The following is a 23,224-nucleotide window of genomic DNA, read 5'->3' as shown; positions in this document are numbered from 1 at the left end:
ACTTCACTGTGACATGACATAAGTCACACTTCTGGGTTTGAGATTGGCCTTCCTTTAGGCAGGGTCCTAGGCACAGATACCTGGTGGCTCATAGCACACATATTAAAAGGCACCCATACGCCGTGTGAAATATATTAGGTGTAATTAACTTAGAACTTCGCCTTAGTTACAGGAAGCTAGTTTACAGGGTTTGACACTTTGAGGCTCCTCAATTACATATAGCTTTTTAATCCCCCCCGCCCCTTCTCACTTTCCTTCTGGCACCAGGACTCATTTTCTTCCTGTTCTCAAAGCTTTAACAGGCCCTTGAAGGTTCATGGATCCTACAGACTGTGTGGGAGTGTGTGAACACCTGGGTGCGGATGTGGGTCTGGGTGGAGGGGTCAGGTGTGCGTGTGTGTGTGAGATTCTCAGCATGTTTGAATGTGTGTGAAGGCCTGGGAGGGCAAGTGTAAGCCCCAGAGGCAGCTGAGGGAGGGAGTGTGACAATGAGTGTGTGCATGTGTGTGATTGCGAATCCCAGGGATCCAGGCGGGAGAGTGAGGGTGTGTGAGGGGGATTGAAAGTGGAGTGAGTTAGGGTGTGCGATTGTGATCCTGGAGCACCCAAGTATGAGGCCTAAGATTCAGGATGGGGAGAGGAGGGGGACCAATGCGGGGTGAGTGTGGTAGGGTGTACAGGTGTGTGATCGTGGATGTCGGGGGGTGAGATGACGGCGTGTGTGTGTGCACATGCATGCGTGTTCGTGGATGTCGGGGGGTGAGGTGGCAGGGTGCGCATGTGGTTGTGAAAGGGGACGACCACAGGGAACAAGCAGGTGAGAATGAGTGCGTGTCTGCAGGGCTGGAGCGTGGCAGTGCATGTTGGTGCCAGCGTGACCACGAGAGGAAATGCCCCGGGTGGGACCGGGGAGTGCGACTGGTGTGTGCATGTGCGGGAGAGCGGCGGATGGGGTTGGGGGGGCGGCCGGCGGGCGCGCGCGCGCACGGCGAGGCGTGGGCGGGGGGCGCGTGGCCGGGTGGGCGCGCGTGGGGGGCGCGCGGCGCGGGCGGGGGGCGGGGACACTGCGGCGGCGGCGGCGCGGACACAGCCGGCCGCCCCCCGTGGCAGGCGCGGCGCGGGGCGAGCGGGCGCAGCGCGGAGCTCGGGCCCATGGTGCGCCCGTGTCCGTCGGTCGGGCCGCGCGGGCGGCTCCGCGCGTGGCCCGGCGCTCGCGAGCTCGCCCCCTCGCTGCGGGCCCGGCCCGCCCGCTGCCGCCGCCTCCTCCCCCGGGGCGGCGCGGCGCCGGCGGGCGGCGGCGCGGAGGCCGGACCGGGCGGCGGCCCAGGCGGCGCTGGGGGCGCGGCGGCCAAGGCGGGCGGCGCGGGCGACATGACGGACAACATCCCGCTGCAGCCGGTGCGCCAGAAGAAGCGGATGGACAGCAGGCCCCGCGCCGGGTGAGCGGGGCCCAGGGACGGCGGCCGCCTTTGTCCGCGCGGGCTGGGGTTGGGCGCCGGGGCGGCCTGGCTGGGCCTGACAGGTTGGCCGCTCCGCACCCGGCGCCATGAACCGGCGGCTGGCCGGGGAGGCGGGCGGGTCATCCCCGCTGCAGCTCGGGCCCGGGCCCCGTGGGCGATCCCGTCCCTTCTGGGCCCGAGCGCGCGGCTGCCTTGCACTCCTGCCCACCTTCCTTTAGAAACCCCGAGAAGCCGGACCCGCCGCGGCGCTGTTTATCGCGCGCGGAATTAAGACCAGCCGTGCCTTTTCACCCCTTTATTGTTTCCTGATTACTTCTTGTCGTTGTGATTACGATCTGGTCCACATCAAACCTTGCTCCGCGCCTGGGAACGGCCCTCGGGAGCCCGGATATGCTGAGCTTACTGGTGGGGCGAGGCTCGGCCTCTCCGCAGACCCGGCGCGGGGTCCCCCATCAGCGCCTCCGGGTCCCAGCCTCCGGACGCCGCCTTGCCTTCCCGGCCCTGGGTGGATCTGAAACCCGCAGCCGCAGGAGGCCGGGCGGGGCTCCTCCTGGTCCACGGGAGGACCTCCCGTTCCCCACTATTTGAGGGAAGGAGCCCCCCTGGCAGGGGTGGGGGTTGCCACCTGCTGTGCGTTCCCCGCATTGGCAGACCTCAGGGCCGCCTAGGCGTGCGTTTCCTTCTCCTAGAGAGAGAGGACGGGTAGGTATTTTGCGCCCTGCTGTCCTTCCGTTCGGAGGGTGGCAGTGACCTGTTGAGATTGTGAGGGACTTCTGCCTGCGACAGACTTACCTGGGGGTAAGGATTGATGGGGGGGGGGGGGGAGATGGTTAAAATAAATGCACATTCCCTGGCCTTGGCCAGGCCCGCCAATCAGAGTTCTTGGGGGTGGGGATGGAACCTGGAAATGTGCTTTTTCCCAGGCTGCCCAGGTGAGGTTGACGTCCCCTCTCGGCTGAGGCCGGGAGCTGGGCGGGGCTGCGGCCTTGGACCCGCCCTTTCCCTTAACATCCTGCGCTCTCAGGCCATTTCCTTGTGGCGGCTGCTGGATGCGGCGTCAGTTGCTTGGTGCAGGAGGCGGGGAGGGTGCGCCCTTAGGGTTGCTTGCTTCCATCGGGTGTCCGTGGAATTAAAAAAAAAAAAAAAAAAAGTGACGCTAGCTGCCATTTTGTGGGGTCTTTGTCCCCGTCTTCCTTGAGTGTTGCGGAGGACCCTGTTGATGTGAAACAGGAGAAAGGAGCTCAGTGAGGTTAAGGACTGCGGGGGAGATGCTGCGAAATGGAGACTGCGCTCAGGGTCGGTCCGCCCGAAGACAGCCCCCCATCCCTGCTTTCACTGTTCTCGCGTCTTTTAATCCTGACTACTCAAGGCTAAGCAATGATGATTAACTTGAGCTCTGTGCCTGGATAGTGTCCGCGTGTGAGATACACCCTCGGTAAATACTTCAATGGATTTGTGTTATCAGTGGACTCAAGTCCTCTAGTTACAGTTCGCGTTTAAAAACAATTATGAGCCGCCTACTTGGTGCAGGGGCGGTGCCAGGGGACGGGAATGCAAAGATTAATTAAAAAGCCTTGTCGACGGCGCCTGGGTGGCCCAGCGGGTTGGGCGTCTGTCTTTGGCTGGGGTCATGATCTCCAGGACCTGGGATTGAGCCCCGCGTGGGGCTTCCTGCTCTCCGGGGAGTTTGCTTTTCTTTCTTTCTCTCTCTCTCTCTCTCTCTCCCTTTCTTCTTCTCTTCCTCTCTCCCTTCCTTCCTCCCTCTCTCCTTCCCTCACCCGCTCCTCCTCACTGCTCTTTCTGTCCCTCTCTCAAATAAATAAATGAAATCTTTTATTTTTTTATTTTTTTAAGATTTTATTTATTTATTTGACAGAGAGATCACAAGTAGACGGAGAGGCAGGCAGAGAGAGAGAGAGAGAGAGAGAGGGAAGCAGGCTCCCTGCTGAGCAGGAAATCTTTTAAAACACACACACACACACACACACACACGCACACACGCACAAAACAAAAAACCAAAAGACAAAAAAACCCAAGCCCTTTCAAACTCGCACAGGCCTCCTGATGCTGGCTGTGCGTTGAAATCACCTGGGGACCTTAACAACTACCATCTCTGCCCCTGTGTTAAACCTTTGAAATAATCTGGGGTGGGACCTGGGTATCTTTTATTTTTTAAAGCCCCCGGTATGATTTTACTGTGCCATGGTAGTTGAGAACCCCTGATTCAGTGCATGAGAGAGAAATGCAGGTAATTATTTAAAAGTGATGATTACCAGGATAGAGATGTACTGTTAATATGGGGGTCAGAGGGAGTGGTGCAGACAGTTAACAAAATTTGTTTGGTGTTGGAGTGGAGGAACACACTCCCTTTTAGAATTTGCCACTTTGGAACTAATTTATTTCCTAAACAGTGACTCTGATTGAGATTCAGATCCTCTATCAGGAGAGCCAGGCATATGTGTATATCTTTTCATATTTAATTTGCATTTTTAGGAGTAGCCACATCAAGGGGGGAATCTGGGTGTTTGGAAACACTTTGGGAGCAGAGTGGCGCGGAGCTCCCTGAAATATAATGAGGGGGAGTTAAAGGAAGAAGAAACTAATACAGATGTTCCTGGACTTTTTTTCTTTTAAGGATTTTGTCTATTTATTAGGGAGAGAGGGACAGGCAGGGGGAATGGCAGGCAGAGGGAGAAGCAGGCTCCCATCTGAGCAAGGAGCCCCATGCGATGCACAAGATGTTTCTGGACTTTGGATGGGGTTACATCCCGATAAACCTGTTGTAAGCTGAAAATATCTGAAGTTGAAAGTGCATTTACTACACTTAACCTAAGGAACATCATAGTTTAGCCTGGCCCGCCTTAAACATGCTCAGAACACTTAAGTTAGCCTACCGTTGCGGAAATCATGTCACACAAAGCCTGTTTGATAACAAAGTGCCGCATATTTCACATAATGTATTGAATATTGTATTGAAAGTGACAGAATGGTTGTAGGGGATGAGGTGGTTGTCAGTGCCTCAGTTCGTACCCTGTGGCCAGCAGGGGCTCATTGCTGCCCAGCATCAGGACGGAGGATCGCATCACTGGGAAATGGTTACAATTCGAAATTTGATATCAAATGCATATAGATTTTGCACTATAGTAAAGTTGAAAAATCTGAATTCGAATTGTCATGAATCAGGGACTTTCTGTTTGTGGTCGGTCAGGCTCTCTGAGTACTTGAGATAAGTAGCCTTTTTTTTTTTTTTTTTTTTTTTTTAAGATTTTATTTATTTGAGAGAGAATGAGAGATTACACATGCTTTTTCTCTCTCTTGCCCTTGCGTGCTCGTACAAGCAAGCACAAGCAGTGTGGGGAAGGGCAGAGGGAGAGGGAGACCTAGGCTCCCCGCTGAGCAGGGAGCCCTATGGGGGCTCCATCCCAGGACACCGAGATCATGACCTGAGCCGAAGGCAGACGGTTAACCAACTGAGCCACCCGGGCGCCCCAGTAGCCCTGTTTTAATTCTTGTAATGACTGTATGGGTTTTGGGAGCTAGTTTCCTCATTTATAGACAAGGAAAGTTAAGTTTCAGTGATGTTAAATCATTTGTGTAAGGTCACAGAGATAGCCAGTGTGAGGGGGTGGATTTGAACCCTGTCGACTCATTTCGTCTAAATGGCTCTAAGCTGTAGGATGGTTGGGGGTTTTATGGTTAAACCAAAAACTTAGGTGCTGTGAGTCCCAGGAGACAGAGGGTAATTAATGCTGGGTCACTCAGTGTATGTTACCAGGACGTGTAGTTTATTCGCTGAAGGAATCCTGTCGCTCTGATGTTCTTTTTCTCTCTCGATTAAGTTTCCACATCCTGATACTGGGAAACTTTCCCCAGTGGCTCAGGTAGGAAACATGGCTTGCGCACAGCATTGCTGGAAACCATTCTCTGACTAAACGAGCTTTGTGGCTCCTTGAATGGCGTTCCCTTCTTGGTGAAGGACCATACGTTGGTCGTGAGGAGTGTGGGTTCCAGAGTTGAGGAGCTTGGTTCAAGTCCAGGCTCCATCTCTGACTAGCTATTTGACTTTGGGAAAATTATTTCACCTCTCTGAGTCTCAGTTTTTCCATCTGTAAAGTGGGACGAACAAGAATTCTGGCTACCTCAGAGCGTCGTTTTAGAGATTAATCCATGTATGGTTTAGAACAGTAAGCACTCAGTACATCTTAGTATTTGCTGGGGCGAATGGGGATAAACAGGCCTCTGCATGAGGTTTGCTACTGGGGGTGTTCCGGAAGCCTGCGTTGAGAGAAAGGGGCCTTCGATAATGGGACATTAAAAATACCATGGATCTCATAACTCTGTTCTGATCAAAGCTGGAAAAATGATTATCTTCTTTCCGCTATTCCAACCAGGTGTGTGGAGGCGCTGGTGGGATATTGTAGGGCAAGGAGCTTGTGCTCTGGCCAAACTAAGACTTCGTGGCCATATTGGATGAGGATGCTTTGATTTTTGATGTATTTGGACTAGGAAGTTCCAGACAATGAATTGGGTTTAGGAAGAGCTGATTAGGTTCATATTCTACTAAATCTTTTTTTTTTTTTAAGATTTTATTTATTTATTTGACAGAGATCACAAGTAGGCAGAGAGGCAGGCAGAGACAGAGGAAGGGAAGCAGGCTCCCTGCTGAGCAGAGAGCCCGATGTGGGGCTTGATCCCAGGACCCTGGGATCATGACCTGAGCTGAAGGCAGAGGCTTTAACCCACTGAGCCACCCAGGCGCCCCCTACTAAATTTTTTTTAACAATTTTATTGAGGCATAATTTACATAACAAAATACTTATGTAGTAAATGTACAGTTCTTTGATTTTTTTTTACTTTATTTTATTTTATTTTATTTTTTTTAAAGATTTTATTTATTTATTTGACAGAGAGAAATCACAAGTAGGCAGAGAGGCAGGCAGAGAGAGAGGAGGAAGCAGGCTCCCTTCTGAGCAGAAAGCCCGATGTGGGGCTCGAACCCAGGACCTGGGATCATGACCTGAGCCGAAGGCAGTGGCTTAACCCACTGAGCCACCCAGGCGCCCCTTTATTTTTACTTTAAAAGATTTTATTTACTAGAGCGAGTGCAAGCCTGAACAAGGAGGGAGAGAGGGAGAGGCAGACTCCCCACTGAGCAGGGAGCCCGAAACGGGGCTGGATCCCAGGACCCTGAGATAAAGGTAGAGCTCATGATTAACTTAACTGACTGACCCACCCAGGTGCCTCACAATTCATTGATTTTGTTTTGTTTTGTTTTGTTTATTTATTATTATTATTTATTTATTTTTTTAAAAGATTTTATTTATTTATTTATTTATTTATTTATTTATTTTTTAAAGGTTTTATTTATTTATTTGACAGACAGAGATCACAAGTAGGCAGAGAGGCAGGCAGAGAGAGAGGAGGAAGCAGGCTCCCTGCCAAGCAGAGAGCCCGATGTGGGACTTGACCCCAGGACATGGGATCATGACCTGAGCCGAAGGCAGAGGCTTTAACCCACTGAGCCACCCAGGCGCCCCTGTTTTGTTTTTTTTAAAAGCAAAGTTAGTAGGGGAGCCTGGCTGGCTTATTGGGAAGAGCATGAGACCTGATCTCTGGGTTGCGAGTTCAAGCCCACATTGGGTGTAGAGATTACTTAAAAATAAAGGTAAAAATAATAAAAGTAAAGTTACAGAGTTGGTGCAGCTATCATCACAGTCTGGTTTTCAAACACTTCTGTCCTCATGCCCATTTGCACTTGGTCCCATCGATGTTTCTATTTCCATAGGTTTGCATTTTTTGGAAATTTCATGTAAATGAAATCATGCAATATGTCATCTTTGTGTCTGGTTTCTTTCAGCACAGTGGTTTCAAAGTGCCTTTTTATTGCTTAATAGGGTATATATATATACTCTATAATATATAATAGTGTATATTATATATGGGTATATACTTTTTTTTTTTTAACCAAGATGGACATTTGGATTATTTCTGGTTTTTGGGTGTTATAACTAATACCATAAAGAACATTCAAGTCTCTTTGTGGACAAAGGTGTTCATTTCTCTTGTCTACCCTGAGTTTTAGAGAGGCAGTGTGTCAGTGTTTCCTGTGTCCCCCATGACGGGATGGTTCTGCCTCTTCTTTCGCCATTAATTTGGTCCTGGACCTCCTCCCCTTTAGAAGTCTGGGTGGAGCTCACGCATACCCACGGCCCCAGTGGCCACCCTACCAGAGAACCAAGTCGTCTGTCTGCCTCCTGACTCCTGCCCTCAGCCTGCTCGAAAGCAAACTCACGGTCTGGCTCCCACCACAAGCCTGGTCTTCCCTCCTCTGGTGTTCCCAACCTCCCAGAGCCGGTACCATCTCCTCAGTGGCACAATCTGGAAACCCAGGCATCATCCCAGATGCCGCCTTTGCCCTCATCTTCCCTGGTTCATCCTTTACCAATGCCTCCCACGTTCCCCCTCCCTCCCCCACTCCAAATTGCCTGGCACATGGCAGTCTGCATACATGTCCCTCAAGGCCGCCATCACCGTCACTGTCGTCACTTACCTCCCTGCATCCAAGGTGTCCACTGGCCAGTGAAGGGTCCACCCTGCGGCCAGAGCAGAGGTGGCCAGATGCTCTGATCATGAAAACGGTTTGCTCGAAGCCCTCTTGTAGCTTTCCATTTCTTGAGGCCCTGTGCCGCCCACCATGGTGGTCATGAGCCTCATGTGGCTATTCACATTCAGAGTTAGAATAATTAGAATTACATACAGGTAAAAATTTAGTGCCTTAGTGGCACTAGCCACCTTTCAGTCCCCGGTACCTGTGTGTGGGCAGTGTCTGCATGTGGGATGATGAAAGTACATGCATTTCCACCATCGTAGAAAGTTCTGCTGTGGCCCCTGCTTCCTTCCATCATCACCTTCACACACTGTATACTGTAGCCTGGCCTCTTTCCCCTGTAGCCACACTGTGTTCACTCTTTCCTCCTGAGGTCCCTCTGGACACAGGACCTTTGTACATCCTGTTCTCTGCCTGGAATGTCCTCTCCCCTCTTCACCTAGTCAGTGAAGCCATACTGGGGTCTCCCATCCTCAGGGGCGCCTTCGCTGATGTTCCTGATGAGCAATCAGATCCCACTTAGAGCCTCTCTGCTTCTTTTCTGTCTTGCACAGTTGGAGTGTGACATGGGCTCGTGTGATCATTCGGCTGGGAACAGTGGGGCCCCGGTTGGTGCAGCTTAATCACCATCACACAGAGGCTGGCACAGAGTAGGTGCCCAGTAAGTCCTTTTTGAGAGAAGGAATGCCTGAAGCTGATCTCCAGTTTATGGTCTCCTGGGGATGGGGGATGGTAACCTCGATAATCCAGGCAGAAGTCTGTTGGGCGTTCTCAGAATGCTGCTCACTCCTTCTTCTGATGTGACTCTGTGGCCCACAGTCTTCGCTGGTGGATGCACCAAGTCTTAACCACATGGTTTGAGCATGGGGGTGGGAAACTTGGGGGTGTGAGTACCAGAAGGGAGCCTCAGGCAGAGAGAAGACACCCTGGGTTCCCTCTGCCTTTGTCTCTTTTCCTCCACCGAGGGACAGAACCTTAGGTGGTGTCTGGGCTTGTGAGGTGAGTTTTCATCTTTAAATACAAGACTCTTGGGGCGCCTGGGTGGCTCAGATGGTTAAGCGTCTGCCTTTCGGCTCAGGTCGTGATCTCCATGTCCTGGGATCGAGCCCCACGACGGGCTCCCTGCTCAGTGGGTGTCTGCTTCTCCCTATCCCTCTGCCTCTCCCCCTGCTTCTGTGTGCATACTTTCTCTCTCTCTTTCTCTCTCTAATGAATAAATCTTTATTTTTTTAAGATTTTATTATTCATTTGACAGAGACTACAAGCAGGCAGAGAGGCAGGCAGAGAGAGAGAGGAGGAAGCAGGCTCCCTGCTGAGCAGAGAGCCCAATGCTAGGCTCGATCCCAGGACCCTGGGATCATGGCCAGAGCTGAAGGCAGAGGCTTTAACTCACTGAGCCACCCAGGTGCCCCTCTAATGAATAAATCTTTAAAAAAAAATAAATAAAAGCTGCATATTCTAGTGAGGAGTTTTTTTGGTGGATGATTTATGTGAAAAACCTTATATGCCATTCATGCAAGTAGTCAAGCATTTAAGGGAAAAGAGTAAAAGAATACGGAATCTGGATTGCATGCGGAGGGGGGTGGGCAGAATGACGGCCCCTGGACCTGGGAGTGTATGAACTTCCATGGCAAAACGGACTTTGCCAGTGCGATTAAGTGAATGATTGTGAGACGGGGAGACTGTCCTGGATTAGCCAGGTGGGCCCAGTGTCATCACAGACGCCCTTGAAATTGAGGAGAGTGAGTCCGAGAGACTCTGGAAGACCTGGAAGACGGGGCTGCTGGCTTGGAGATGGAGAAGGGAGCGTGTGCAGGGGGCAGGGTAGGGGGAAGTGAGGGGGGCATCTGGAAACGGGAAACTTCAAGGAAACAAACAGCTTCCAGAGGGAACCTGGCCCTGCTGACATCTTGACTGGAGGCGGGTGAGACCTGCTGTGGACTCCTGACCTCTAGAACCGTAAGATGATAGACGCATGGTGATGGGTTACAGCAGCGAGCGGGGACCAGTGCTGGATGGGTGGATCCCCTAAGCCCTAATGACTACATTCCTGCCCTGGCTTCACATCCCAGGGGGTCTGCGGCGGGCAGGGGCAGGGGAGGCCTGCCTGCTGGGTACAGCAGAGGCATCGCAAGGCTCAGAGCTCATGCTTACCTTTTGCTTGAGGGTGCAGAATTAATTAAAATGTTATTTATTTAGTTAGTTATCAGAGAAAGAGAACACAAGCAGGGGGAGCCGCTGGCAGAGGGAGAGGCAGACACCCCGCTGAGCAGGGAGCCCGATGAGGGACCCCATCCCAGTGACCCTGGGATCATGACCTGAGCCAAGGGCAGACGCCCAACCGTCTGAGTCACCAGGCATCCCAGAGGGTGCAGAATTTAAACGGATGTGTTGTGTGACCCGCTCCCTGACCGTCGGCGGGAGAAGCAGTGCTTCCTCGGGGTCGTCAGTGTCTCGGCTCTGAACTAAGGTTTTCTTGCCCACCCTGCACGGTGCCCCTTTGATGTTGGTACTTTTTTTTTTTTTTTAAGATTTTATTTATTTATTTGACAGGGAGAGATCACAGGTAGGCAGAGAGGCAGACAGAGAGAGAGAGAGGTGGAAGCAGGCTCCCTGCCAAGCAGAGAGCCCGATGCGGGACTCGATCCCAGGACCCTGAGATCATGACCTGAGCTGAAGGCAGAGGCTTAACCCACTGAGCCACCCAGGCGCCCAGGACTCTGTATTTAATATATGTTTTTGATTCATTAGCAGTGGACTTGTGACCAGCAGCGCTGCGACTCATAAAGCTTCCTATTCTCAGGACACTGGACAGCATGTCAGCGCTATGCTTGGGGGCTCTTTGAAACAGTGATGATCACTAACAAAAAGCTCCGAAGTGCACAAAGCATGGCCCTGAACAGACGGTAGGAAGGGCCTGCATGTACAGTGTGGAGCTGGACTGGATGTCGCGCTGTCCCACCTCATCTGGGGAAGTTGTGAGAGGTGGTACGGATGTTTTGCCACACGTGTCTGTGAGTGACCACGACACTCCTGTGAGCATTGATTTTGAGATTATAAATTTTAGGTAGTGGGTGGATTTGCAAATACAGAAACCACAAGTAATGAGGATCAGATGTATATAGGGGTGTGTGTGTGTGTGTGTGTGTGTTGACACCGTGAGGGTGGTATTAGGTATACAGGGTACAGAGGTGTGCTTGGGGGCAGGACAGAGGAGGGGGGCATGCTGATCGGTGACATCCATAGCCCCCAGCTCTGCCCCTCCCCGTGGTGGAATGGAGAGTTGTGTAAACAGCTCTTTGCCCCCTTGGATGAGAATAGTCGAGACAAGCCCGGACAGCGGCCCACTGGAAAGTGCCCTCTGCGTCCTCTGCCAGCCCGGTCAGCTGTACTTACGCCAACCATTTCCTGTTCCAGGGTCCCTGCCCAGAACCAGGCAGTGACGCCAGGAGGATTGGAATTACAGACCCGGGCAGGGATGCTGAAGTGTAGAGGTGAATGTGGGAGCTGTGCTGTAGGGGGCTTCCTAGAGGAGGACTGGTGGCTGGAGGCCCTGCCCCCTGGTCCCAAAGAGAGAGTGTGGCTGTTTGATGTTGTTCTTTTAGCATCGTTCCCAAGTGCAAACGATGGAAGTCCTGAATTCACTCTGGTGGTATTTTGTGGCCACTTTGGGAATGGATGTGGGGTGCCTCCAGCTTTACTTATGACAGTGACTGGACTTTGGTTTAATTTCTAAAGGAAAAGATTACTTGTGGGGTGCCTGGGTGGCTCCGTGGGTTAAGCCTCTGCCTTCGGCTCAGATCATGATCTCAGGGTCCTGGGATTGAGCCCCGCATCGGGCTCTCTGCTCAGCAGGGAGCCTGCTTCCCTCTCTCTCCGCCTGACTCTCTGCCTACTTGTGATCTCTCTCTCTGTCAAATAAATAAATAAAATCTTAAAAAAAAAAAAAAAAGAAAAAGACTACTTGTAATGTTCTTAGCAATGACTTTTACCTAAAGAGCTAGGAAAGTGCTGATTTTAAAAAAATTTTATTTATTTATTTGTCAGAGAGAGAGTGTGTACGAGTGAGCACACGCAGGGGGAGCAGCAGGCAGAGGGAGAAATGTGCTCCGTGCTCGGCGGGGAGCCCCATACAGGACTCGATCCCAGGACCCTAGAATCGACTTGAGCTGAAGGTGGTGCTTAATCGACTGAGCTGCCCAGATGTCACCCCCTGCCTTTTTTTTTTTTTTTTAAGATTTATTTATTTATTTTAAAGGACCCACAGAACAAGCAGGGGGCAGGCAGAGGGAAAGAGAGAGGATCTCCAGCAGACTCCGTGCTCAGTGAGGAGCCTGACGCGGGGCTTGATCCCAGGACCCTGAGATCATGACCTGAGCCGAAACCAAGAGTTGGAGGCTCCACAGACCACATTGCCTGTTTGCCCAGAACAGTGCCCAATTCTTAAGCTCATATCTGTTTTCTTTCATTTGTGTGATTTGGAAAGATTGGTGGAGAAACGTCGCCAAAGATCACTTTGGGTGGCCCATGGCCAGACCCTGAAAGGCTAGCAATTATTTTTATGGTTCTTTCTGTTTGTGCCAAGTGATACTTGCTTTTTTGTTGTTGTTGTTGTTGTAGTGATAGTGAATTTCCTTTCAGAATACATTTCCATGAAAAACAGAGAACTGACTTAAAGAACAGTATGAATTCCATCAAAGATCGTGAAGTTTGTAGATGTGCCCCCAGACGTGTCTGATCTTTAGGGAGTGGCTGCCTGTGCTAAAATGTTGCTTTTAGCCTAAAAATACTGTAATATTGCTGTAAGGGGGAGGAAATGGGATAATCTGATTTTGCTAATAGATTAAAACATTTTTTTGTTTTGCCAAGTTATCCATGAAAACCCAAGATTTTTTTTTAAACATGAGTTTTAAACAATGGCTAGTTTACCAGGTCAATTTGGGATCTTCATGTTGCCTTTATCATTGTATAAACAGTCTGGGGGGGATTTTGGGAGGGGCAGTTGGAAGGGGCCCAGGGAGAGCGAGGCTCCCGGTGGGAAATGAAGGGCAGCCGGATGCTTTTGTCATCACAGTGAGATCTCTGTGGCATTTGCCAAATGCCAGGAGGAGGAGCCTGTTGGCCTGCCTCGCCGAGGAGGAAGTAGGGTGGCGCGTGGACAGTGCCCTCCCCGTAGAATGGGGCCTGGCAGAATCTCCCACCCTCTGCCGGGCCATCTGCTGTGACACAGGGTGAAGTCAGACCTGGCTGGGTGGGACCTTGGCAATTCTCAGCCTCAGCACTGTTGACATTAGGGGTGTGACAGTTGTCTGTTGTGGGGGCTGTCCTGTCTGTTGTTGGATGTGTGAGAGCAGCCCGGGCCCCTGCCCACGGGATGCCAACAATGTCCTCCACCCAGTTATGACAACCAGACACGTCGCAGACGTTGCCCAGGGTCCCCCTGTGCCAGGGGTTGGGGAGTGGGGGTGGGAGGGGGCAAAATTGCACCTGTTCGGAGCAGCTGGGCTAAGGGTATGCATGTTCACTATGCTTGCTGTGTCCTTTAGTGTCCTGTGAAGGTTGCCCGTTTCTCTTTCTCTCCCTCCCTCCCTCCTTCCCTCCCTCCCTCCCTCCCTCTTCCTCCCTCCCTCCCTCTTATTTCTTAAGGAAATACCTGTTAGGCAAGAAGTTCATGTTGGGACTGTTGCTCCTCACTCTGAGTTCAGCTTTCTGATTCAGTGGCTACAGAAGCCCTGAGTGGTTGGAAGAGAGCCCCTGGGAAGTGTTAGGGGCTGAGGTGTAGCCCTTCGCAGATTCTCTGTTGAAGCCTTAACCTCCAGGCCCTCGGACTGTGATTCCTGTATTTGGTGATAGAGCCTTTAAAAAAGATGTGAGGCTGTTAGGATGGGCCCTGTTGCAGTCTGACCGGTGTCCTTATGAGAAGTGGAAACAGGGACACACAAGTGAGATGCCAGGGGTGGGAGGAAAGACCATGTGAGGACCCAGGAGCAGGGCATCCCTCTGCAAACCACGGGGAGAGGCCCAGGAGAAACCCACCTTGCCTACACCTTGACCTTGGACTTCTAGCCTCCAGAACTGGGAGAAAATAAAGTTCTATTTAAGGCACCCATCCTGTGGTGCTTTATTATGGGAACCTAGCAAACTCATACTGGAAGTATCCTACTTATGACCATTTTGGCAAGCGGGGTATCTGCTGATGTTATTAATAAGCCTTCACTCTAAATTGATGATGAGTTCCTTAGCAGTTCTCTTTAGATAGTCCTGTCTCCAGAGCCCTCTGTGAGCATGTTGCAAAGTCATGGGGACTGGAAGGGTGCCTGGGTGGCTCAGTCGTTAAGTGTCTGCCTTCAGCTCAGGTCGTGATCCCAGAGCCTGGGATCGAGCCCCGTATCAGGCTCGCTGGTCAACGGGAAGCCTGCTTCTCCCTCTCCCACTCCTCTGCTGTGTTCCCTCTCTTGCTCTGTCTGTCTCTGTCAAATGAATACATAAAATCTTTAAAAAAAAAGTCATGGGGACTGGAGCTGACCCCCCTCACCCCCCCCAACCTGAAACATGTACCATGTGCTCTGCCAGGTGGAGGGGCTGGAGGCACTGGCTGCTTCCTTTGGCTTAAAGAGCTCCCGGCAGTCACACATCAGGCTGTGCTTTGTATGGTTTGTTGCTAGTTCTAGTTATTGGATTGTGCTAGAGGAATTTGATGACGATTTTAATGGTTGCTAACCACCACTGCATGCTTACTAGGTGCCGAGCAGTGTTCTAGAGTTTTAAGCACATCCTGTTCCTCCTGACAGCCCTGCTTTACGGATGATGAGACTGAGGAACAGAGGGTTTTTTCCTTTGAGAATGGTTTTGGGGATGCCTGGGTGGCTTAGTGGGTTAAGTATCTGCCTTTGGCTCAGGTCATGATCTTAGGGTCCCATTGGGCTCCCTGCTCATCAGGGAGTGTGCTTCTCCCTCTCTCTCTGCCTGTAGCTGTCCCTGCTTGTGCTCTCTCTTTCTCCTTCTCTGACAAATAAATAAGTGAAAATCTTAAAAAAAAAAAAAGTGGTTTTGGTTTAGAATGACAAAGAATTCTCTTAATTTTAATTTTAACTTTTTTTTTTTTTTTTAAGATTTCATTTATTTATTTGACAGAGAGAGGTCACAATGAGGCAGAGAGGCAGAGATGGGGAAGCAGGCTCCCCGCCAAGCAGAGAGCCCAGATGCAGGGCTTGATCCCAGGACCCTGTTTTCTCCCAGCGTCCTTTCTGTGTACATTGTTTTATTTTATTTTTTAATTTTTTATTTTTTTATTTTTTTAAAGATTTTATTTATTTGACAGAGAGAGATCACAAGTAGATGGAGAGGCAGGCAGAGAGAGAGAGAGAGAGAGGGAAGCAGGCTCCCTGCTGAGCAGAGAGCCCGATGTGGGACTCGATCCCAGGACCCTGAGATCATGACCTGAGCCGAAGGCAGTGGCTTAACCCACTGAGCCACCCAGGCGCCCCAATTTTTATTATTTTTTAAAGATTTTTTTTTATTAGAAAGCACGTAAGTGGGGGCTGTGGAGGGACAGAGGCAGAAGGAGAAGCAGACTCCCCAGTGAGCACCAATGCAGGGCTCCTTCCCAGGACCCTGGGATCATGACCTGAGCTGAAGGCAGATGCTTAATGAATTGAGCAACCCAGGCGCCCCTCAAATTTTTTTTTAAGATCTACTTATTTGAGAGAGAGAATGTGTATGCAAGTGGGGGGAAGGGTAGAGAGAGAGAATCTCAAGTAGACTCCCCGCTGAGCACAGAGCCCGGCTCTGGGGCTTGATCTCATGACCCGGAGCTCATGACCTGAGCCAAAACCAAGAGTCAACCCTTAACCCACTGAGCCACCTGGGTGCCGTCATTTCAGTTTTTTAAAAGACTCATTTTAATTTGAGCTCAGGCAGTAAATTGCATTTTGCGACCTGTCTTGATGACATCTACTATTTGACTTTTCCTGTCATATCCATTCAGAGCAGGTGATTTTTGTTGAGGGGAAAGGGACTGAGGGTTTGTGAGACTGGGCAAAATGGTCACATCACAGTGGATTTCCTCTCTGACCAAGCACCCTCTTCTTCAGTAGCTCATATCACGAGGGGAGGGTAAAAATACATAAAATTTATTTTCTTTTCATTGTAAAATGAGTGCATCTGTACTAAAGAAAGCTTGGGAGGACAGAGAAGACTGAAGAGTGGAACACTGGTATTAACTTCCTTCACGGACTATCTTAGAACATCACAGATACCCTGTTTTCTCCCAGCGTCCTTTCTGTGTACATTGTTTTATTTTATTTTATTTATTTTTATTTTTTTATTTTTTTAAAGATTTTATTTATTTGACAGAGAGAGATCACAAGTAGATGGAGAGGCAGGCAGAGAGAGAGAGAGAGAGAGGGAAGCAGGCTCCCTGCTGAGCAGAGAGCCCGATGTGGGACTCGATCCCAGGACCCTGAGATCATGACCTGAGCCGAAGGCAGTGGCTTAACCCACTGAGCCACCCAGGCGCCCCAATTTTTATTATTTTTTAAAGATTTTTTTTATTAGAAAGCACGTAAGTGGGGGCTGTGGAGGGACAGAGGCAGAAGGAGAAGCAGACTCCCCAGTGAGCACCAATGCAGGGCTCCTTCCCAGGACCCTGGGATCATGACCTGAGCTGAAGGCAGATGCTTAATGAATTGAGCAACCCAGGCGCCCCTCAAATTTTTTTTTAAGATCTACTTATTTGAGAGAGAGAATGTGTATGCAAGTGGGGGGAAGGGTAGAGAGAGAGAATCTCAAGTAGACTCCCCGCTGAGCACAGAGCCCGGCTCTGGGGCTTGATCTCATGACCCGGAGCTCATGACCTGAGCCAAAACCAAGAGTCAACCCTTAACCCACTGAGCCACCTGGGTGCCGTCATTTCAGTTTTTTAAAAGACTCATTTTAATTTGAGCTCAGGCAGTAAATTGCATTTTGCGACCTGTCTTGATGACATCTACTATTTGACTTTTCCTGTCATATCCATTCAGAGCAGGTGATTTTTGTTGAGGGGAAAGGGACTGAGGGTTTGTGAGACTGGGCAAAATGGTCACATCACAGTGGATTTCCTCTCTGACCAAGCACCCTCTTCTTCAGTAGCTCATATCACGAGGGGAGGGTAAAAATACATAAAATTTATTTTCTTTTCATTGTAAAATGAGTGCATCTGTACTAAAGAAAGCTTGGGAGGACAGAGAAGACTGAAGAGTGGAACACTGGTATTAACTTCCTTCACGGACTATCTTAGAACATCACAGATACCCTGTTTTCTCCCAGCGTCCTTTCTGTGTACATTGTTTTATAAATTATAACCATGTAGCCGTGTGTTTTTATTTCCTGTTGTTGATTTAACATTTTAATATAAGGCTCTCTCTGTTTCATGAGGTACTTTGTAAATGACATTTTTAATGGCAACATAATATTTCTTGGAGTAGGTTGGCTAATTTACTTTAACCAGTGCCCTGTATTTTCACAAGTTGTTTCTAATTTTAGTTTCACTTAAACATTTTAAAGATTTTATTTACTTATTTGACAGAGAGAGAGAGAGAGAGAGAGAGGGAGGGAGTAGGTGCATTCAAGCAGGGGGAGCAGTGGGCAGAGGGAGAGGGGGAAGACCCCCCGCGGAGCAGGGAGCCCGATGCGGGACTCGATCCCGGGACCATGACCTTAACCATGGGCAGATGCTTAAGCAACTGAGCCACCCAGGTGCCCCTTAGTTTCTCTTTTTAAGTTATGATTTTGTTCTGGATGCTGGCAGAGTCACCCCAAAGACAGAGGGAAAGGGAAAGCTGAGGGAGGCGCCAGCCCCCCGGCTTGCAATGTCACCTCCTGGGAGCTGGATGAGCCCAGTCTGCGCAGTGACTGTCACAGAACAGCAGCACTCACCACCCCACAGAAAACCGGGAACGTAGCTGTGAATGTGGGACATTTCAGAGGGTTACGATTCATTTACCCCGTAGGTATTTGCCCAGCACCTGCTCTGCCCCCAGGGAACAGTTTGCATGCCGGGAATCTAGGAGCAAACTCAAGAGACAGGAGTCCCCGCCTGCAGGGACACGTAGGGCTGCGCTTGCATGAATTTTGTTCTGCCCTGTCTGCTTAGCCGCCAGGACCACGGTCCTCTCAAGCGGTGGCTTCGGTGGATGGTCTTGTGGCTTTCACACCTAGTCCTGTGGCTGGTGCCGTTGTTGTGTTTCCTGGGAAACCAGGGCTTGGAGGGGTTAGGTGACTAGCCCAGGGTCACCCAGCTTTCAAGCTGCTACTGCCTTCTTATCTCAGCGGTCAGGTCAGCGGTCTCTTCCTTCAGAGAGGTCTTCCCAGACCACGTACTCAGGAGCCGCCTTCCCCGCAGTGACATGTTCTTGCCATGTGTACTTTTTGCTGTTTCCTGTCGCCACCTGCCCACCTGAGAAATAATAGGTGCCCCAAGGGCAGGGCCCTCACTTGTCTTGTTTGCGTGTCCCACTGCTTAGTACCGAGGTGCATGTAGTAGGTGCTCAGTAAACATATGCTAACTGACCGACGGAGCCAGGGGATGAAGAGTGGAGCCACGTGCCCTTAGTTTTATTTGGAAATCTTTGTCTCCCCAAGGGATGTCCCATTTCTGATTCATCAGGGGGGTATGCGGTGTGCAGGGCACGGGGGCTTTCCGTGAAGGTGTGTGCTGAATATTGGAGCCCACGGGAGAAAACAACAGAACCATTTCGCAGAAGGAAAGGGGGAATCCAGGCCTCTTCTGTCTTCTTTCTCTCCTCTCTCCCTCCTTCCTTGTTCATGTAGCCTGTTGCCGTAAGGAATTAGCCACAAAGGCCTTTGTCAGGGGCCTGGGTTACAGAATTCTAATTGATCCTGTATTTGCTGCTTGGCTGGGGATGCCCCCATTCTGTCCGCGCTGGCTCCCAGCAGCTTCCTCCGGAATGGCTGAGACTTACGGCATTTCCAGGGAATTGCATTAACCCGGGCTGAGCCTTTGTCAGTACTCACTGGCACCCCCCTGAATAGCATCAGCCAGTTCATGCCAGGTGATGGAACTAGGGGCTGGGGCACCAGCCCTTGCCAGAGTAGGAAGGACCCATGCACAGGCAAGCCAGAGGCGGCCAGCGAGGCCCAGGAGGTGCTCAGAGCCTGGCCCGAGCACCCTTCCCCACCCTGGGGCCCTGCGTGGCACTTCTATACACTAGGGTTCTATTTTTTCCATTATTAAAGTAGTAATTCCTGTTACAGAAAAGTCAAAGATGTGGTTCTTAAAATTATTTAAAGCCTTATCTGCTATTGTTAGCATTCAGGTGTATGTTTCCTTTGATCTCTGTTTTAATCCAGTGGCTATTTGACAGAGAGAGATCACAAGTAGACGGAGAGGCAGGCAGAGAGAGAGAGAGAGGGAAGCAGGCTTCTTGCTGAGCAGAGAGCCCGATGCGGGACTCGATCCCAGGACCCTGAGATCATGACCTGAGCCGAAGGCAGCGGCTTAACCCACTGAGCCACCCAGGCGCCCCCTTTTTTTTTTTTTTAATTTTTTAATTTTTTTTTTAAAGATTTTATTTATTTATTTAATCCAGTGGCTATTAAGTGACATGACTTCAGTTTGATTTTGCTCTTATAAATTAGAGCTTAGCCTAGGGAGGATATTGTGGCATAAGCTTTCTCCTACATTTGGAAACTTTTTTTTTTAAAGATTCATTTATTTATTTTGGAGAGAACAAGAGAGAGAGTGTGAATGTTGGGGGGGAGGGGCAGAGGGAGAGGGAGAGAGAGAACCTTCAGCAGACTCCCTACTGATGTGGGGCCCTGTCCCATGACCCTAAGATCATGACCTGAGTGGAAATCAAGAGTCAGACGCCCAACTGACTGAGCCACCCACGTGCCCCTGCATTTAGACAATTTTATTTTAATTTTTTAAAAAGATTTTATTTATTTATTTAAAGATTTTTTAAATTTATTAATTTGACACAGAGAGAGATCACAAGTAGGCAGAGAGGCAGGCAGAGGGGGGGGGGAAGCAGGCTCCCTGCTGAGCAGAGAGCCCGATGTGGGACTCGATCCCAGGACCCTGAGGTCATGACCCGAACCAAAGGCAGAGGCCTAACCCAGGTGCCCCAACGTTTAGACGATTTTAATAAGCTAGACTCCCCAGTTCCCTGGGTTAAATGGAATCCGTGGTCGGCTGAGGGCTCTAACCATGTGGCCCTGACTGAGTGGCTGTCTGGAAGGGCTCTGCCGTTTTACGCCCAGGGAATGGCAGAGCTGCCTTCTGTTCCAGGTCAGGAGAGGAGTGGTGACCTTTTTCACCCATTTTTTGTTGTTGTTGTTTTTTTTTTTAAGATTTTATTTATTTATTTGACAGAGAGAGATCCCAAGTAGGCAGAGAGGCAGGCAGAGAGAGAGGGGGAAGCAGGCTCCCTGCTGAGCAGAGAGCCCATGTGTGGCTCGATCCCAGGACCCTGAGATCATGACCTGAGCCGAAGGCAGAGGCCTTAACCCACTGAGCCACCCAGGTGCCCCACCCACTGTTTTTATTCTGCCTTTTGTTCAATGCATGTCCGTGAGATTGGGAAGGTTAAAAGAAAAAGAAAAAGAAGTAAAAACACATGTCTTCCTATCTCCGTCTACCACATATCGGGCTTCCCGTTGATCCATGTGTGAGACGGATGCCTGTGGAGACAGAAGGAGCCTGTGGTCGGCTGGGGAGATGCTCGGTACACAGCACATTCCCTGTGGGTGTACTGGCTGGACTGGGGTGCTCACCGTCATACGTCCGGTAGTTTTCTAAGGCACGTCTGAGGGTCTGCAAGCATTTGATAAGTATTTGTTGAACGACGACTAGAAAATCTTTCTGGAGACCGTTGCTCATGCCAGGGCTTGTGTGGAGCCCGGGGCCAAGGGCAGTAGCGTGTGGCTTCCCTGCGGAGAGCGGAGGTCGGAGGCGCGGCTGCTGGAGCCCTGGTTCACCCGGTACGTTCACCCACCACGGTCACGGGAGCAGAGGTGTGAACTTGCTGCCTGGGGAGTGTCCCCGCGAGCGGTCCCTGAGCTGGACCCTCAGCAGCCCTGCCACCTGCTTCTAGAGCTAAAGCCTTTGCAGGGGACTGGCGGGGGAACCTCCTGCGTCTTGCACGCAGGCGCCCTCGGAAACCTCCCCCGGGGCCTTCCTGGGGCTGTCTCCGTGCCAGAGCCACGCCCGAGGTGGAGTGGAGCCACCCGCAGTTTCTCCCCCCGGAGCTGCGGAGGAGCCAGAGGCTGGGAAGGAAAGGGTTCCTGGCAGGAGGGGGCAGCTCCCCAAGGCCAGGGTTGGCTGCTGAGGACAGCGAGGCGTTGAGAGCGCGGATTCAAGCAAGACCATCTTGGTGCAAGTCTGGGCTCCGCCACTTACTGGCTGCATGACCTTGGGCGAGTGAGTTCACCTCCCTGTAAATGAGCATGTGGTTGTGCAAGTCGTTTGGAGGGCTGAGTGAGGTCATGCGGGCAGCGCGCTTAGCCCCCAAAGCATGTGGCCCGTGGAGAGGAGAGGAGCAGGGTTAGCCACTGTTAACCCTTGACAGTGCTCCGAGGGAGGAGCCAGGCAGCGGGGCAGGTGCCCCTGGGGACCCTTGGTGCATTCCTGCTATGTCCCTGTCACTAGGCTGGTCTTGACGACAGCCCGGAGGCAGCTCTCCGATCCTTCCGTGGGGTGAGGGTGAGCTCTCGCAGCGCTGTGGTCGAGGGCCGGCCCCAAGGCCAGCCTGCCCGACTCACGGCAGGCTCTGCCCCCACCTGCCGCTGGGCTCTGGGTGCCGTTTCCTCCTCTCCAGGAGGGGGAGGGCCTGCCTGCAGGACTCTGGGGAGGAGTGAGGGGAGTGACACGGCTGTCTGGGCTGTGGCCCCAGACCTGGTTTAGAACCCGTGAGCCAATGCTGCAGACACAGTATAAACACACAAGGTTAGGCAGTAGGTCTCTGCATGCTGGGGGTGTGTGTGTGTGGGGGGGCTGGGGCGGGGGAGAAGCTCCAGAGAGGCGCCTCAGCCTGCATGGGGCATCTGAGCCCCTTCTGTATATCCGATCTGGGGTGTGAGGGGAATAGTATCTGGTTCTGCCCTCTGGGCTTGTGGCCAAGCTCCGAGGCTGCGGATGGAGAGCTGGGTGCTGTGTGGGGAGTGCGGTGGGGTTTTTTGTTTTGTTTGTATGTTAGAAAAAAAAGTCTCACAGTCACATAGTTCACTGTTGAAAAGGTACAGAAGTGTGTACTTTGCAAACGTAGCCTCCCTCCGTCCCCTGCTTTGGCTATCCTGTGCCCTTCTGTGCAACCACTCCTCAATTTCTTCTGTGTCGTCTAGAGAATTTTTGACCGTTTTCCAAAAGAAGGCCTATGTATTTTATATTTATCTATCTAGACACCCACACGTAGATTTTGACCTTTTTTATTCTGTTGTTAGTCTACACGATGCAACACGACATATTTCTTTCACTTAAGAGTACACACTGGGCTTGTTTCGTGTCATTACATGAAAAGCTTTTTCATTCCTTTTTTTTTTTTTTTTTAAACAAAATGGCTTTAAAGGATTTCATTGAATAGACTTACCATACTTAATATAATCACCCTACCACTGTTGGACACCTGGGTTATATCTAATGGTACCTATTACTAACAATGTTACGGAGAATGACGTTGAACCTAAGTCTTTGTGCCCAGTTATAAAGTACATAATATCTCGAAGGGGAATCATTGGGTCCAGGTGAATGCATTGGTAATTTCTTTTTAAAGATTTTATTTATTTATTTCACAGACAGAGATCACAAGTCAGACAGAGTTCATAAGTCAGAGATCACAAGTAGGCAGAGAAGCAGACAGAGAGAGAGGGGGAAGCAGGCTCCCCACCGAGCAGAGAGCCCGATGTGGGGCTTGATCCCAGGACCCTGGGATCATGACCTGAGCCGAAGGCAGAGGCTTTAACCCACTGAGCTACCCAGGTGCCCCTGCATTGGTAATTTTGAGAGCTGTCACCAGGCTGCCTTCCCTCAAGGCTGTACTGATCTCAACCCCTCTCAGCAGTGGAAAGTGTCTGTTTGCCCATCCCAATCAAAACCAGTGTTATTAAGCTCTTTGATTTTGGTTATTCATGCTAAGTAAAAAATGACACCTCGGTGTGATTT

The 23,224-nt window shown here is 50.8% G+C and overlaps 1 protein-coding gene across 5 annotated transcripts in view; it reads left to right on the top strand.

The window, feature by feature from the left end:
• The first annotated feature begins 808 nt into the window (after nt 1–808).
• Nucleotides 809–23,224, top strand: part of ATP9A (ATPase phospholipid transporting 9A (putative)) — a 132,645-nt gene continuing 110,229 nt past the window's right edge. Inside the window, exon 1 of one of the 5 annotated variants that reach the window (XM_047744960.1) lies at nt 809–921. In XM_047744960.1, coding sequence (XP_047600916.1) covers nt 824–921 — 98 coding nt within the window. In that variant the 5' untranslated portion in view covers nt 809–823. Of the gene's footprint in view, nt 922–1,271; nt 1,440–21,319; nt 21,488–21,870; nt 22,013–23,224 lie in introns of those variants that run through there. The other 4 variants (XM_047744959.1, XM_047744964.1, XM_047744963.1 and 1 more) reach the window with 4 other exon arrangements.

Source organism: Lutra lutra, chromosome 9, assembly GCF_902655055.1.
Source record: "Lutra lutra chromosome 9, mLutLut1.2, whole genome shotgun sequence".
Classification (NCBI taxonomy): Eukaryota; Metazoa; Chordata; class Mammalia; order Carnivora; family Mustelidae; genus Lutra; species Lutra lutra.
This window is presented reverse-complemented; position numbering and strand designations above follow the sequence as displayed.